This window comes from Ambystoma mexicanum, chromosome 1q, assembly GCF_040938575.1.
Source record: "Ambystoma mexicanum isolate Mex_15411 chromosome 1q, UKY_AmexF1_1, whole genome shotgun sequence".
In the NCBI taxonomy this organism is placed as follows: Eukaryota; Metazoa; Chordata; class Amphibia; order Caudata; family Ambystomatidae; genus Ambystoma; species Ambystoma mexicanum.
Genome location: NC_090922.1, coordinates 1,551,214,107 through 1,551,232,697, shown reverse-complemented (window position 1 = coordinate 1,551,232,697; position 18,591 = coordinate 1,551,214,107). Strand labels below are relative to the sequence as shown.

The following is an 18,591-nucleotide window of genomic DNA, read 5'->3' as shown; positions in this document are numbered from 1 at the left end:
ACAAGGAAGGATGGAAGAGGATCTGGAAGGACATAGTGGGTGCCATCAACACGGAGGGGGTGGCACCCCACGACATCAAACATGTCCAGAAGCGCTGGGAGGACTACAAGTCCAGGACCCTCAAGAAGACCTGGCACCTCTTGGAGGCAGCGGATGCAGTGGGGTGCCGGGTCCAGCTTACCACCCATCAGATGAGGGTCCTGGACCACATTCGTCCGGTGCTTCACCACCAGATCCTCAGGATGTAGGCCCGTCTGGAGTCGAGTGGTAAGTGGCCATGCATTCCCATTTAAAAAAGGGCATGTTGCAGTGTGTGTGCAGGGACATGATGGGGCTGTATGTGAGTCCAGTCAGGCATGACCCACATGGATGGTGTATGTGTTACAATGCATCATGCGGAACGCACACATGTATGCATGCCTGTGTCTATACTTTAACATGTTTGGGGTATGAGATATGTGTGCTGTTGTCATGGACATGCATGATGTACATGTCTGTGTGTCTGAGTAGTGTGTGCGCAATGGATGCATGACACATGTCTGTGACGATGTGTTGATTCACTGATACAGCCTAGTCATGCTTGTATCCACTGTGTCTGTGGGTGTACGGGGACAGATGCATGACCCTCCGGGGATGCGTGTGCATGTGATCAGCATGTCCCATTATGCATATGAGTTACAGCCCACCATTGGATGTTTGTACGCTGCTGTGGACATGGATGCAAATGTCTGTTGCATGTACCATGCATGCCGGTTCCTGCATGTGTGTTGCCTGCACTGACCCATGTGTTGTTGGGAGACATGATGGAAGTGACATTTGACATTGCCACTCATGTGCTATTGCTTTGTGTCTAGGGGACTATTATACAGTACCCTGATGCTTGTGTTCAATGTCTCCCTTTACACAGCGGCGAGTGAAGAAGAGGGCGGAGACAGCGCTGTGGAGGAGAGCGGCAGGGATGCCTCCACCGGCCGGCAACGCAAGGCCCTGTCACCCTCCAAGGTAATTCCATCATCTGGGAGCGTCTGCCACTACGGCTGTAATGGAAGGGGCGGATGAGCCCCCACAGGGGCTTGCAACGGCAGAAGACGGTGCAGAGCCATCCAGGTCGGTGGTGTGTATAGAGGAGGAGGTCGCTACAGAGCCGCGCATGGGGCCTGGTGTGCAGTCCAGGGGCAGGGGCAGGAGGCAGCACAGGTCGCCGTGGAGGTGCCTGTGCATGTCTCTGTCCCTGACACTGTGACTGCATCACCATGCACCAGCAGGGATGCCCCGTCCCAGGCCGTCTGCAGGTAGGGGGGAGGTCGAAGTCATTTGGCACTCCTCCACCTGCGGACGAGGGGACCCGTGACCGGATGGAGTCCGTCCTGATTGGTGTCGCGTTGCGCACACGTGACATTCACAATTATGTGCGTGCTTCCTGGGGGGAGCACGCACATCATCACGAAGAGCTGTGTGCCAATGTGGCCCATTTGGGAGGGTCCATGGTCGGGGGTTTCCTCCATGTGTCGGCCAGTCTTGCGGCCCTCTCCTCCTCTGTGCACAATATACGCCAGTCATTCTCTGTGCCATCTTCCAGCCCAGATGCCACCAGGGCCCCCTGTGGATCTGCCCCAACCAACGCAGCCAGCCAGGTGGAGATCCCATCCCTGCCGCAGTCGGGAGTCGGAGGTCCAGCAGGGGTGGCCACCCCACCAACTGGACCCCAGCGGATGGAGGATGTGCTGGCACCATCGGGCAGGGCACCTGCACGACGGCGCCAGGGGATTCCATCAGCCCGGATGCCGTGGTGGTGGCAGAGGCAGTTGGGTCGGAGGCAGCAGCAGGCTAAGCGTGGGAGGCATCATGGCTCGGGGCCATCAACACCCCGGGGGCAGGCATCGGCCGAGGGGCAGGAGGACCCCGGACTGGGAGTGTCTTCCGTGTGGCAGTGGTTGGGCTGGCAAATAGATGCGGAGAGGCAACGGGCGGAGAGGGGACGGCTCAGGATAGTCAGTGCAGAGAACTCCATGCACCCGCCGTTGAGACGGGTAAAGGGCCTCGAGGAAACTCGCAGGGAGTTGAGGGATTCCATGGCTGCATCCCTGCGAGACCTCGAGGCCAGGCAACAGGCCCGCCTCTGGAACATCGACGTGGAGTTCGATGATGTCCTTGCCCGGAACAACAAACAGTGAGCCGTGGGACTAGCCTGCCCCCTTTGTAAATAGTTATGTAGTTGAAGGTTTCCTTTATTTATTTTTTCCTTTGGGGTGCATGGACTATGCCCTGCCTTTTTGTAAAGTTATTTATTAGGTAGGTTTTTTCTTAGGTATCCTTTGGATTGTTGGGCACATGGAACCTTAATTATTACATTGTATATAGTTATGGACCTGATTTTACATATTTATTTTTACCATGGAGGAATGGTTTTGTTTTTATTTTGACTTTGGATTTGATGTTATGGACATTTTTCTTTGCATTTTATTGATTTCAACATTTATATTTTTTCCTTCATTTCGGACATCCTTTTATTTATCATTTATTTCTTGTGTCATTTCGTTTCATTCATTCATTTTTGTATATAATACATTTTTATTTTTAACTTCATTTGTGTGGTCTTCTCTCATTGGTTTTGTGCATTTCACAATGTGGGTTTTCTCATGCAAGTGTCGCCATTGTGTGGGTCTGACAGACTTATAATCATGCGCATACTGGTTATTTGGGATCTATCATGACATGGGGAATTCAATGTGGAGAGGATGGAATGCTTGGTTGGGTGTTTGGACTGGGGTGGCGTGGGGTGGAATTTGGGTGGCCATAAGGGCCATGGATCTGGTTTGTGATGATGTGTTGGGTGGGGACATAAGTTGGGGGCCTGCTGGCAGGTGCCCGTCACTGGGGGTGGGGTGGGGACATGAGTCAGGGCCTGCTGGCAGGTGCCTGTCACTGGGGGTGAGGACATAAGACGGGGCTATCAAGTGCATGGTGCCATGTGGACTGCCTGTGGGGCATGCAAGGGGTGATGGGCTGCCTGTAGGCTATGGACTGGGGTGGTGGGCTGCCTGTGGGGCATGCCCAGCGGTGTGGGGTGGTCCCCTGTGGTGTTGGCTGCCTGAGGGGTATGGGGAGGGGGGGCACACCCGGGAGGGAACACACTGCCAAATCACGTGTAAAACTTCACACGCACCCCTCAGAATACACGTACCCCGCTCGCACCAGGCCAATCACGTGTTTTCGTGGTTGGGGGCTGTATGCTGGTCCACTGGCCTTTGCGCCATGTACTGGATTTGTGCAATGTTTTTGCTGCACGGGGCGAGGTTGGGGGCGTAACTGGGGCTGCTGCAGGGTCGCTGCGCCACTCTGCGCCACGTCTGCTTATGGATGTATAAATCCATGAATACACTTTGCGCCGAAATGGGTTTTTTTGTGCGCCGATTTCTATGAATTACCCCCTAAGTGTGATAACACATAGACATTGGGGGTCATTCCGAGTAGGGCGGTAAGGGTTAACGATCACCGTTAACAAGACTGGTGCCGTTAAACCCTTACCGCCCTATTCCGAGTTCCCTTTGCGGGTTGGTACTTTAACGCCTGCTTTTTGCAGGCGTTAAAAAAACAACCCGCAAAGGGACCTAGGAGCTAATTACGGCACCGTAATTTACGGTGCCGTAATTAGCGCCTTCCCCATTCCCATTGAGCCCTATGGGGCAAAAATGGGAATGGGGAAGGGCCCTTGGTGAATGGGGAATTACCGACCCCGCCAACCTTGGAATGGGGCGGTAATTCCGCATTCACCATGGCGGAGTCGGAAAAATAACAGCGTCAACCAAGGCGCTAGTAGCGCCTTGGTTAACGCCAGGGTCGGAATGAGGCCCATTGTATATATTTGTCATATTAGAATTTAGATAAAGAACTGTGTTAGCACATAACATAGTGTGTGGACATTACTTTGTGGGAGGCTTGGGGACTAAACTGTACATAAGATCAGCCTGCATCACCTCCTGAGAGCTTAGGCTTTAGTTGCTCATCCATAGCTACCCTATAGAGAACCATGGCTCGGGTGCTCTGTACTTCTACTGTACTTCTATAGATGGCGGGAGTTCAGATACCCCCCTCCAGTCTTTGCACCCTTCTCACACCTGGGGCCTCATTACAACCCAGGTGGTAAGTTCCCTACTTTACCACCATGGTGTAAACTCTGTTTACACCATGGTGGATGGCGGATTTACAGCCCCATTCCAAGGTGAGTGGGGCGGTAAATCCCCATTCCCCATTTACCCTTCCCCATTCCCATTTTTGCCCCATAGGGCATAATGGGAGTGGGGAAGGCGCTAATTACGGCACCGTAATTTACGGTGCCGTAATTAGCAACAAGGCGGGTTAGCGCCTTGCATTTTAACGCCTGCTAAAAGCAGCCGTTAAAATGGTAATCAGGCGTCAAGGGTTAACGGCGCCGAGGGCGCCGTTAAACACTTAACGCCTGGGTTGTAATGAGGCCTCTTCTCTTCTTTTATCTACAAAACTGGAACAGCAGCCTGTCTCAACCTTCTAATGCACCATTATCTGAGTGTGTGTACCTTCATCGTAGTTATGCAGTAAAGATGTGTACGGAAACTGCTGTGTAAGAAACAATGTATCAAGAATCACAGTCTGTTACACAAGCATTATGCAATGAAAGATTTTATTGTAGAACTCGATCTATGACGTAAATCTGCATAAAATAGAACAGCATTCTAATTGTGTAGTTAAAATGATATGATAAATGATTACCAGTTCATAGATGTGTCTATTCAAGTTTATAATTTAACCCTGTAGTGTGGCTTTTATAAAAAAAAAAATATGTTTTTAATTAGTTAGAATGCACTCTGCTATAAATGTGTGGACACTTTTCTTAAGCACTGTCCAGTTTAAGACATTCTTGTAGATGGTGCCTTTCTGGAGCAGATCTCATGCACCCTTCTTCATGATTGTCTTGTTCACCGAGTTGTAGGAGTGGTTGAACTGCTGAACTTTATATGCTGCAAACTTCATATTGATTCTGTTACCGAGGAGTTGAAGATAGTTGTGTAGCATGCTGGAGGAAGGGGCATATTCTGCCTCCTTCCCATCTGTCCAACGGCAGCTCAGCCCAGTCAGGATCCCTGTTGCTGGAGTAGTGATCTGGTTTAGATCATGAAGAAGGTTGTCAGCCTGTTACCTGGATTTAACCCTTTACTGGCCCCTGAGCACATCTGGAAAAAGACCATTGGTTGTTCCCTTTTCATAGAGTACCAGTGCGCTTTAAGTAATTGGCCGACAATGCAAGGAGATTCCTGGAATGCACCTTTCATTGCCTCATAAGGGGGTGAGGGGAGGGGGGCCAGGGTGTAGGAGGGAAGGAGGAAGCTGGGGATCTCAGTCTTACTGACATTAAGGCACAGATCTTTAGCAGTGCACCATGCCTGAATAGCAGACAGAGAGTCAGGAATGAGAGAGGAAGAGGAGGAGGCAGAGGAAGGATTGAAGGAGAGCTGAGTGTCATCTGCATAACACTGAAAGTTACGGGAGAAGGAAGAGATCAAATGGGCTAGAGGAGGCAAGGTAGATGTTGAAAACCCAAGGTGAGAGGATAGAGCCCTGAGGGACACCAAAGGTGAAGAGTGAGATGGACGAGAGAACAGGGCCCAGTTGAACATCAGAAGGTCGGTAACGGAGGAAAGAGATCAACCATTCCAGAGCCAGGTCTTTGATGCGAAGGGTATCACAGAGCTGATTTATAAGGGTGGCATGATTGACTGTATCAAAGGCAGAGGAAAGGTCAAGAACGATGAGAATGGAAGGAGAGTTGGAATCGAGATTAGAAAGCAAGTCATCACGGGTGTTCAATAGAGCAGTTTCCATGCCTCTGGCAGCTCTGAAGCCAGACTGATGGTCGTGAAGACACCCAAAAGAGTCAGTGTGGTGGATAAGCTGGGAGATGGCCAGCTTCTCCAATAGAGTGCCCAGGAAGGGGGTAATGGAGATAGGGTGGTATTTTGCTGGTCAGGAAGGGTTGGCTTTTCGAGGAGAGGATGCACAAGGGAGTGGTTGAGGAGTAACAGGAGGGATCCAGTGGCAAAGGAGCGATTGCAGAAATCAGCCAAGGCTGGAGGAAGGATGGCAATTCTGTCCTTGATAGTTCTAGAGAAGCTGGGGAGCACCTGTATTGATGAGGCTTTCATAGAGCGGACTCGTCTAGAAACCTCATCAGGTGATATGGGAGAGTAAGAGGCGAGTAGAAGTGGGGTGGAGAGGTAAATATATGTATATGGTATGTAACATGCATATGGTTTTCACCAGTATGATTTCTCTGATTTATCAATAGATACAATTTCAGCATAAAAGCTTTATCACATTCAGAACATGAATATTGTTTCACCCCAATGTGAGTTCACTCATCTATCACACTCGCTGATCATTTTGCTTGAAAGCCTTATCACATTTATTTATTCACATTTGTTGAGCGCACAACAGCCCGTAGGCATCGTGGCGCTGGTTACAGAGCATTTTTCTTAGATACAGATAATTTTTCAGATTTACGATTCATTTTTCTTATTTATAGTTACGTAGCATATGCATTTTTCACTTTATAGAGCCAGAGATGGGAAGAAGCGAAAGATAGGGATTAGGGGAAGAGGGTGGTTTTTATTTTTTTCTGGAAAGCAAAGAGGGAGTTTTCAGCTCTGATGTCAGCAGGTAAAGAGTTCCATAGCTTGGATGGTATGTGGGGGAAGCCTAACCCTCCAGCTCTAGCTTTGTTTATGTGGGGGGGGTGTAGTTTGTTGACGTAGCGAGCCCTGACAGGTCGTGTGGAGGTGGATTTGGTTATAGTCTCTGTTAAGTATGAGGGTGCTGTGCGGGAGAAGCATTTGTGAGTGAGAGTGAGGATTTTGAATGTGATGCGTTCTTTAACTGGGAGCCAGTGCGCTTCTTATCTGGCATGGGTGATGTGGTCTTTTTTTGTGATGCTGAGTGCTGCTCTTAGTGCATTGTTCTGCGTGATTTGGAGTCGGGTAATGTTCTTTGCGGACGTACCTGCTAGGAGGGCATTACAGTAGTCCAATTTGGCACCGATGTTTACTCTGGCTATAGATAGTTGGGTTTGGAGAGGTATGGCTTTATTGCATTTATAAGTTTGGTGGTGTAAGCTGAGGTGGAGGAAATGGCGCTGACCTGCTTAGTTATGGATAAGGTAGAGTCAATGGGGGTCATTACGACCCAGGCGGTAAGTACGCCAACTTTACCACCATGGTGTAAACTACGTTTACACCATGGTGTATGGCGGATTTACCGCCCCATTCCAAGGTGAGTGGGGCGGTAAATCCCCATTTCCCATTTTACCCTTCCCCATTCCCATTTTTGCCCCATAGGGCATAATGGGAGTGGGGAAGGCGCTAATTACGCCACCGTAAATTACGGTGGCGTAATTAGCACCAAGGCGGTTTAGCGCCATGGATTTTAACGGCTGCTAAAAGCAGCCGTTAAAATCGGAATCAGGCGTTAAGGGTTAACGACGGCGTTAACCCTTAACGCCTGAGTTGTAATGAGGCCCTATATGAACTCCTAGGGTCTTCACAGAGGTAGATACGGGGATGATGGTTTTATCAATGGTGAAGTTGGAGTATAATTTGTCGAGTTTGGTTAGAGTTGTTTTTTGACCTATTATGAGGATTTCGGTCTTATCACCATTGAGGCATAGGCCGTTGGCCGCCATCCAAGCCTGGATGGTGGAATAGATTGTGTCGAGTGCTTCAGCGTCTTTGTCATATACTCCAGAGAGTGGTAGGAGTACCTGGGAATCGTCAGCATAGTTGGTGCATGCGATACCCAGGGCGTCAAGTTTGTCGAAGAGAGGCTTTGCAAACAAGTTGTATAGGAATGGGTGCTGGCAAGAGTTCTGTGGGACTCCACAGTGGATGGTGGTGGGGGCTGCGTTAGCAATGTTGGAGAAGACCTTCATGGTCCTACCCTCCAGGAAGGAGGTGATCCAGAGCGCTGCTTCTTTGGAAAAGTTTGTTGATTGGGTGAGGTGTGAAGTGAGAGTCTTGTGGTCCACCAGATTGAACGCAGCCGAGAGGTCTAGGAGTAGCAGGAGGACTTGTTTTCCTTTATCCATGATTTGTGTGATCTTTTTTTTAAATCAACTAGGGCAGTTTCCGTACTGTGTCCTTTGCAGAAGCTAGATTGTCTAGTTCTGAGGATGGAGTGGGCTTCAAGGAATTGTTGGATTTGGCAAAGTGCAGGTTTGACCAGGATCTTGAGGAGGAAGGGCACAGTGGTTATTGGGTAGTATTTGTTAGGTTGGGTGTGGTCCTAGGTTCAGGTCTCCAAGAAGGAGAGTCTTTGTAGATCCTTTGATTTTGTTGCTAAGTAGGTGGGTGTCCCTGGAAGTCTGATGGGAGGCCAGGGGGGTGATATAGCATGCGTATATTGATGCCCATATTTGGGGACAGTGAAAGCTTTACAGAGAGCATATCAGAGTTGCTCTGCCATGGGTGGCTAATGAGTTTCTTTGAATATGAGGGCTACTCCTCCTCCTAAGCGAGTTGGTCTGTCTTGTCTGAGAATGGTGGAGCCTTCTGGGAGTGCAAGGGTGATGGCAGGGCCGGATGCCTCATACAGCCAAAGGTTTCGGTGGTGGCTATTAGGTCCCTGTTGTTGTTGGCTAAGAGATAATTTATTTCTAGGGCGTGCACGGTGAGTGATCTAGCATTGAGGAGGGCACATTTGAGGTGAGGAGGCAATGTGGTGGTTGTGGTGGTTGTGTGGAGGCCAGATGTGTGGGAGGTATTGGGTGTGTTGGTGTGGCGGGGTTTTTGGATGGGCCTGGATGTGTGAGTGGGAGTGAGAGGATGTTTGAGGTGCAGAGTGAATTTGTGTGTGAATCGGGAACCTAGTTGGAGATTTTGAAAGGTGGAGGAAGGGGGTTGGCATTCGGTTCTGATGGAAGAGTACGGGTTCTAAGTCTGGTGTGTCTGCTGGTGGAGGAGGTGGAGTTCTGCATAGGAAATGCGCTGGTTGTGTGTGAGCAGCGGGGCTCTTGGATGGTGGTGTAGGAGGGTGGTGTGGTATATAGGGGTATGGGGGATGTAGTGTCATGAGGCTGGGCAGGTGTGGATGAAGTGGGTTGCGGGTCAAAGGATCGACAGTAAAAGGATCGAATGGTGAAAGGGTCGACACCAAAGGACCGAAAACCAAAGGATTTAATTTTTTTTTTTTGGGGGGGGTCTCCCCCCAAAACCCGTTTTTGTGGTAAAAACCACTTTTTTTACCTAAACGAAAACCCCAAAAATATATATAATTTTAAAAAAAAATGTGATTCTTTGGTTTTCGGTCCTTTGGAGTCGATCCTTTGACCATTCGACCCTTTTTGTCGATCATTTGACTGGACACCGATGAAGTGGGTTGCAATAGTATCCAGTATATTGTGAGAGAGTGCAAGGGCGTTGAGGACATGCATACCGTTACCTCCCAGTGTGACTTCTCTGATGCATCAACAGATCACCTTTGACCTTGAAAGAATTACCACATTCAGAACATGAATATGGCTTCACCCCAGAGTGGTTTCTCTGGTGTACTACTAAATAATTATTTGCCTTGAAAGCCTCATCACATTACGAACATGCATATGGCTTCTCCCCAGAGTGGGTTTCCTGGTGTAATACTAAATGATTCTTTACCTTGAAAGCCTTATCACATTCAGAACATACATATGGCTTCTCGCCAGTGTGACTTCTCTGATGTATCAATAGATGACTCCTCACAGTGAAAGCCTTATCACATTCAGAACATGCATATGGTTTCTTCCAAGAATGACTTCTCTGATGTTTCAATAGTTCACCTGTTTGCTTGAAAGCCTTATCACATTCAGAACATGCAAATGGTTTCCCCCCAGTGTGACTTCTCTGATGTATCAATAGTTCACCCTTTTGCTTGAAAGACTTATCACATTCAGAACATGCATAAGGTTTCACCCCAGTGTGACTTCTCTGATGTATCAATAGTTCACCCTTTTGCTTGAAAGCCTTATCACATTCAGAACATGCATATGGTTTCACCCCAGTGTGAATTCTCTGATGTATCAATAGTTGACCCTTTTGCTTGAAAGCCTTACCACATTCAGAACATGCATATGGTTTCTCCCCAGTGTGACTCCTCTGATGTATCACTAGATGACTCCTCACAGTGAAAGCATTATCACATTCAGAACATGCATATGGTTTCACCCCAGTGTGAATTCTCTGATGTATCAATAGTTCACCCTTTTGCTTGAAAGCCTTATCACATTCAGAACATGCATATGGTTTCACCCCAGTGTGACTTCTCTGATGTATCAATAGTTCACCCTTTTGCTTGAAAGCCTTATCACATTCAGAACATGCATATGGTTTCACCCCAGTGTGACTTCTCTGATGTATCAATAGTTCACCCTTTTGCTTGAAAGCCTTATCACATTCAGAACATGCATATGGTTTCACCCCAGTGTGAATTCTCTGATGTATCAATAGTTGACCCTTTTGCTTGAAAGGCTTACCACATTCAGAACATGCATATGGTTTCTCCCCAGTGTGACTTCTCTGATGTATCAATAGTTCACACTTTTGCTTGAAAGCCTTATCACATTCAGAACAAGCATATGGCTTCACCCCAGTATGATTCCTCTGATGACTCACTAGGTTACTCTTTGCAGTGAAAGCCTTATCACATTCAGAACATGCATACGGCTTCACCCCACTGTGATTCCTGTGATGTCTCACTAGGGTATTCTTTGCAGTGAAAGCCTTGTCACATTCAGAACATGCATATGGTTTCACTCCAGTGTGACTCCTCTGATGTATCACTAGATGACTCCTCACAGTGAAAGCATTATCACATTCAGAACATGTATATGGTTTCTCGCCAGTGTGATTTCTCAGATGAATCATTAAATAAAACCTTTGCGTGAAAGACATATCACATTCAGAACATGCATATGGCTTCACCCCAGAGTGGTTTCTCTGGTGTAATAATAAACTATTCTTTATCTTGAAATCCTTATCGCACTCAGAACATGCATATGGTTTCTCACAAGTGTGATTCCTCTGATGTCTCACTAGGTTACTCTTTTGCGTGAAAGACTTATCACATTCAGAACATGCATATGGCTTCATCCCAGTGTGACTTCTCTGATGTATCAATAGTCCACCCTTTTGCTTGAAAGCCTTACCACATTCAGAACATGCATATGGCTTCACCCCAGTGTGATTCCTCTGATGTCTCACTAGATCGCCCTTTTGCGTGAAAGCCTTATCACATTCAGAACATGCATACGGCTTCACCCCAGTGTGATTCCTCTGATGTCTCACTAGACTACCCTTTTGCGTGAAAGCCTTATCACAGTCAGAACAAGCATATGGTTTCTTCCTTGTGTGATTCTTCTGATGATTGAATAGATGACTTGTTTCTTTAAAAGCCTTGGCACATTCAGAACGCTTATGTTCTCTCTCTTCAGAGTGAAATGTCTTCTGTTTCCATAGAGGACCTGTTTCCCTAAAAGTAGCTTCACATTCCGATAAATCAGAAGGTACTTCCATTATTAGGATGTTATTTTTAAATGGTAATTCTGTATATTTCTATAGTGTTCTGAATCTTGCTGTTGGTCTCACCAGGTCAGGTGAATTTCTCCACACGAGTGTCAAGCATGAGCCGCAATCCTCAGCCAGAGCAGGCAAGTCCGAAAATAGACAAAGGCTTTTGCTTGTAACCGGTCTATGTTCAGAGCACGGTTTCTAGATTTGTGGTTTATGGGCTTTAAATGCTGCCATATGTTACAGAAACATCAGTAACTAGTACTAGCCCCACATCAGGGGTGTTATTGATTTTGAAGCATCAAGTCCAAAGTTGGTGTTGAGCACCATTTTCACACTGAATGTGGCACACCAGTGTCTTGCCTTAGACAATAATGCGTAAAGAGGGTCTACAGGTCCAAATGCATGAAGGTACAAAAACTCTACTTCAAAGTGGGTGCCATTTCCCTCTTGTCTGTCCATTCACATTCTCTCCTCTCCCCGGTATGGATTCAGTGGTCTACCGTTAGATGGCTCTAAGTCCTGGAATACTTGTCACAGCTGGCCATTTGTATTGCATGATTTGGCATGTGTAGGCATTTGTAAGGTGGCTCTTGTTAGCCTCTCCTTAGTGTATTCTTCAAAGTCTTCACAGCGGAGGTTTCATCCCACCTAACACATTTCTATAGACTCTCTGGGGCTTAGTATTTCCTGCGTGTATGTTCCCATATGCAGTTACTTATCTCTACGTTACAGAATGCTATATTGAGCATATTGGTGCGACCTTAATTGTGAACATAATGAGATGGCTCAAAGCCCCCTTTGATGTACAGAGTTATCATAGGGGTTGGACACATAAGACCTGCCAAGTGACTGGTATTGCCTGGACATAGGAACCATATATTTCCACCAAAACCATTAACAATTGCAGTTTGTGGAATATTTGTCCCAAGGTTAGAAGCTATACGTTGGGACTGGCTGGCATGATGAAGAAGACTTTCCCAATACACAGCTACCAGAGTAACATTCTTTTTTTTTTTTTAACAGAACATTTTCAAAACCGTATTTTCCTTGCTTCTTACTTTTATGGCCCTGTTTGAAGGAAAAAGGAAACACAGGATTAGTGTTCCACAAGTGACAAATACATATTTCTTGTTTGAAATCGCATTTGTGAAAAGCAAATAGGCATGTTTTCGCTTTATAGAAAATATTTTTACAAAATCCTGGAACACTACTGAATTATTTAGAAGACACTTGTTAAATGGTAGCATAACTGATCCACAATCTCATGAACAGGATTAACACAGATATCATGAAATGTGTGGCCCAGTGACCATTCCCACATCATGCTTTGGCACAGAAATCAATAAAGAAGTGCCACATTGGCCAACAGCCAGGATTGACAGAGGGTGGCGAAGCGCGGTCTCTGAAGTCTGAGAAATGGCCATCCTTCACGGCAGCTACTGGGCTTACCGGAGTCTCCATTCCTACCAGAATCTTCACTTATACCTGGAATTTGTTATACTGATCCTGCTTACCTGACGTTCTTCTTGTTATCATTGTTAAGAAGCAGGACCGTATCAATGACTACGCCACAGGGTTTTTTGACGCAGTTCGGCTTGGCTCCTCGGGGCCCCCCGAGATAGGTTCCACTTCCTGTCAAGGTGGCCTCCGACGGAGCCAGGCCTTATTTACATGACAGGAAGTCCAAGGAGAAACTAACCAAGGAGCCTTCCAAAGCCTTATGGAAGCAGTCTTCATCCTCCAAGGACAACCAGACGGAAGCCACAGGTGAGGAGCAGGGGGAGGAGCGAGCTCAGCCTGACAAAGGCAGAAAGAGAACAAGAGACTGTGAGCAGAGATATGTTCTTGTATTTACATCAACTATATAAAGTTTGCTTTGGATCTTATATGATTAAGTTATCAATGCTGGTTATCTTTCAGAACAGACACATGGTTATTTAGGAGAAGGGACACGCTCACTGGTATTCCACATCTTATTTGGAATGGGGTCCTGATTATAAGTCTTCACACTATAATTTCATGTGCAGAAAGGTTTCGCTTATGGTGTTTTGTCTGAGAACCAAAGCATACACCAATAGTGTTCTTCATCATAGAGTTAGTCACAGGTCCTGCACATCAGTGGCAGCCATGGCATTGGCTTTGGAACAGAGGGAGTATATTGTGTTGGGATCTCTCCTTGAGACGGTTGTGCCCCATTCACTAGTCTCCCTGCTTCTGCAAACCACACTACATATTGAGATTCTTGTTAAGCTTCTGGTGTAGCTCAAGACTTGGTAACTCTGGAAGCAGAGGGGATGCCTAACACATTGACATGATCTTATTCAGGCAGGATCTATCAGAAGAGTGTATGGTCAAGTATATTCCTGCCCGAGCCAGACACCTTGCAGTCCATGATCGAAAATGTAAGCAAGTTAGACCAAAGACATGTGGAAAGGCAAGCAGAAAGATGGCATACAGGCTCTGGAAGTCTACCTCCTCCAATGACCGTACTGTTCTTTCCCATCAGAACGGGAGCAGAACCCATGCAATTGGGAGCTGTACGAGGCCCACTATCAGAATCTCAAAAAAGAAACAAAGAAGAACAAACATGCTTTGTTTAGATTGTGGAGACAGTGGACACTTATTGGCTGGGTGTCGAAGCAGACCCTCCAAGACAGTGGGACACGAGTGGATTGTTGTCTAATCAGAAGACAACAACAAGCGCAGAGCCCTAAAAACCTGGCTGTTTGTATAAACCTGGACTTCCAACTTACTTCCTGAGTGACCTGTTAAGCCATGTGAGATAAAGCCTACCTGTGGCTAATATCCGCCACTTCACTCAGAGGCCTCAGGCATTACTTCCTGACCAACCTGTTAAGCCATGTGAGATAAAGCCTTCCTGTGGCTAATATCCACCACTTGACTCAGAGGCCTCAGGCATTACTTCCTGACCGACCTGTTAAGCCATGTGAGATAAAGCCTTCCTGTGGCTAATATCCACCACTTGACTCAGAGGCCTCAGGCATTACTTCCTGACCGACCTGTTAAGCCATGTGAGATAAAGCCTTCCTGTGTCTAATATCCACCGCTTGACTCAGAGGCCTCAGGCATTACTTCCAGAGCGACCTGTTAAGCCATGTGAGATAAAGCCTTCCTGTGGCTAATATCCACCACTTGACTCAGAGGCTTCAGGCATTACTTCCTGACCGACCTGTTAAGCCATGTGAGATAAAGCCTACCTGTGGCTAATATCCACCACTTGACTCAGAGGCCTCAGGCATTACTTCCTGACTGACCTGTTAAGCCATGTGAGATAAAGCCTTTCAGTGGCTAATATTCAGCCTCAGGCGACTACATTGATGATGATTATACCAGAAAAACCAGGATCCTAACTCAGCAACAAGCGCAGGTTGCCCTTATTGAGGCCATTGATGGGACCCTGTTGGCCTCCCTCCCCATCAAACTGGAGACTTGTTCAGAAGTGCATTCCTGGGTAAGTGTAAGAATCTTGTGTGTGATGCAATGACGTACTGGCAGCAAGTGCAGAGACCTCCTGGCTTTAGTTGTGTGATCTCTGTTGTTCTTTCCAAAAACTGCTCTAATGGCCCCATTCTGAACCACCTGCAATGTTCTAACGTTGGTTTCAGTGGTGCCAATCGTCAAACTGTTGCAATAATCAATACAGGAATTAACCTATGCTGAGGCAACAGATGCAAGGTTGGTGGTTGTGAGATAGGGTTTGATCTGGCACAAAAGTTTATTTACATAGACACAGGAGGACTTGATCTGTAGGACATGTTTATGTAATTTTTTGAGCCGATTAGTTGGGCCGACAAGCATGAGCTCAGTTTTATCATTGTTCAAAGCAAGTGAGTTCATGACCATCCACGTTTGGATGATGTTATAGACTCTGTTCACATTTTCAAATTTCCAGAAAGCTCAAACACAAGCTGAGTTTTGTCAGCATAATTTGTATATTTTACATCTATACCATCAAGCATATCAAATAAGGGACGTACATAGATATTAAATAAGGTAAGCGAAAGGCATGCACCTTGTGGGACGCCACATGCTAGGATCTCTGGCTGTGATTGGAAGCCACCAATAGCAACCCTGGCTGATCTTGAACTGAGAAAGGATGACATCCAATCTATAGTCTGCCCGGAGCAATCCCTGAGACTGCTCAGCCTCTCCAGCAGCTTGGAATGATCTAGAAAGTCAAAAGCTGCTGAGAGGTCGGGCAGCATCTGCAGAGCAACTTTACCCCTTTCAGTGATCTCAACAAGATTCTCTCTCAAATTTAACATAGCAGTCTCCCTCACATGCATGGCACGAAACCCTGACTGGAGAACACCTAGTTAATTATGATCATCAATAACTTTCAACAAAAAGGGAACAGTAGTAATTGGGCATTAATTCCCAACCATCTGTCCAGCTGTCTTTTGCCAGGTGAGTCCGCTACCTGGTGACCCGATCCCTGGAGACCAGAACCTGTTGACTGTCCAAAATCACTAAACATAAGCATGGACTGTGAGTATAAATCCCCACCCCATAGAAACATATAGGGCCTCACTACGAGGTTGGAGGCACCCATGTAGCTGTTAGCTCCATGGCTGCCTCCAAAACCCTTCCGACTCCGCCCTGGTGAATGGAGCAATTACCGGTCCATTCCGAGGTCAGAGGGACCGGTAATTCCCCATTCACCAGGGCCATTCCCCATTCCCATTTGAGACCCCATAGGGCTCAATGGGAATGGGGAAGGGGCAATTAACGGTACCGCAAATTGCGGTACCCTTATTAGCTCTAGAGTCCCTTTGCGGGTCCCATCCTTAACGCCTGCAAAAAACAGGCGTTAAGGAAGGACCCGCAAAGGGAACTCGTAGTAGGGAGGTAAGTGATTACCGGCACCGGTGCCCTTACCGGTGCCGGTGATCCCTTACCTCCCACCTCGTAATGAGGCCCATAGCCTACCTTATCTTGACACTTTGTATTTATCCTACTATCTAAGCAGTCATATCTATACCCTGGTAACTTGATAAAAGTGTTAGAATTCTCTGTGCACCCTGTCCTTGACTTTCTAAAGTGCTAGCGCCATCTCTCTTAATTTTGTCTTGTGTAAATCCTAATCCCTTAGTCATATTTTGTGTAATCACATTAATTTCCAGTTAAGGCTGGCGCTGGGGTGAAAAGCTTGACCTCGCGAATCAACCTTGGAACTTACTGCGTTCCTCTTTAACAATATAATCTAGATAATTAAGTTTAAGTAACATTTGCCTTTCTTTCAAAACCAAAGTTTTCATTTTAACTGCTCTATTTTTCGTAAAACTAAACCCCATTCCACCCTGAAAATCTCATCCAAATCTTCAGCTACTACCATTCTTTCATTTTGATATTGTCCCTGAGATATACATCTGTCCCCCAGACCAAAAACCGCATTGCGATTTTCAGTATTTCACCCGTTTTTATAAAAAACGTTTGGGTAATTTAAAGCGGCAATCGAGAAAATTGCAACTTTCCAACGTGTCATTTGGCTGCAGCATGTTTTAAACTTTGCACTCGTTTTTGAATTGTATGCTCTTGGTGATCCAGTGCCTTGTGATTGCTAGTGTTTGTAGATTACTGCCAGTGTGAGAAATCATAGTTGCCCCACACATTTAACCAAACATTAATTATTTATTTGTCCATTTCCAAGTGTCATTTCATGCCATTGCAAAGGATTTAAACTTCGTTGTTTCTCTTATTTGGTGAGGGAACGTCAGATTTTGTCTCTTATTCCTGACTACCTGCTGCTGCTTTCTGTCCAGAATTGTATTAATTGTGGGTTGAGGGAACATTGCAGGGAGAAATCTTAACTTGGGCGCTATCTATCCTAATTCAAAAAGTGCTCCTATTCACTGGTGCTTTGTATATGTTCTAGGAGAAGGTTAATTAAGTGCATTGCTTCCATGCTCATTTTAATCATCACCCCATTGGTGATTGCTGCCCCATATTAAAATTGTGTTGATTTCCTTTGAATTTTAAAAATAAATAAAATATTGCATTTTCACCAACCGGCCTGGTTCATGGTCCATTGTGACCCGGGGTATTTGAAAAAGGGGTGTGATACGAGTTGTGTACCATTTCAAATTGAATCTGCATAAAATAAAGAGGAAGGCATCTCAGTTGTGCGCTAAATACTAGGCTGAGACCAAGGTGTGTGTCGCCTGATTGAAATCCTTAACAGCCATCACCGCCCGGAGCTGCAGTGCTCCCGTTGCCTAAGTACATTTGATCCAAGGACGTTCTCGCCTGCACCGTCGACCGATTTGTCCAGCCAGAGAAAGTCAAAGACGCCGACGTGCCGAGGAACATCCACCGGTGGGTTTCCCACCACCTGAAGACCACAGAGACGCCGACGACCCGACACCCTTGCTGGGCCAAAGTTCTTCATAGACACTTGCGGTCCTGAACTATCACCATGAAGTGCTACGCACACCTCTTCCTCGCAGGACGTCTACGCTCAATCATCGTCAAGCACCACTAGGAGCCAAGCTGCCGCCTCACCGTCGTGGTTGACCCTTTTTCATTGCCGGATGTTCGACAACCGTGGCTTCTGCCTTAAAGGGAGTGCACTCAAGAAGGGCCCGTCGATTCCCCGACGAAGAACTCTTCCACACCTGGTACATTGGGGTGGTAGAACTACTTAGGAGGAAATGCGGCTCTTGTGGACAATATAGATCCTCATACAGAACTGTGCCTAGTGGTATGCACCAGTATTCTGCCAATTGTTCTAACCAACTGCTTTCCTCCTAAGTCTATTTTTTGTTACCTTTATTAATTGATTTGTGTGACATTTGACCACCGTACAGTTGATGCACTTTAATGAAATCTAATAGTAATTGTGGTACCACGTAGAACTGTGTCTATATTTGCCATTGTAGATTGACTGAGCACAAAGTGAGTTATCATGATTGTGTATATAACCTTGAACTTTAATTATATAAAGACTGTGTTTTCCTTAATACAGTGTGTGGACATTCCTTTGTGGGTGCTTGGGGGCTACACT

At 46.5% G+C, this 18,591-nt stretch overlaps 1 protein-coding gene across 1 annotated transcript in view; it reads right to left on the bottom strand.

Annotated features, from left to right (window-relative positions):
• Positions 1-4,643: 4,643 nt before the first annotated feature.
• The window catches only part of LOC138552094 (zinc finger protein 268-like), a 59,188-nt gene continuing 45,240 nt past the window's right edge, over positions 4,644-18,591 (bottom strand). The window contains exon 3 of the mRNA XM_069642516.1: positions 4,644-12,635. Within this exon, the coding sequence (XP_069498617.1) occupies positions 9,612-11,570 (1,959 nt within the window). The 5' untranslated portion in view covers positions 11,571-12,635 and the 3' untranslated portion in view covers positions 4,644-9,611. The remainder of the gene's footprint in view (positions 12,636-18,591) is intronic.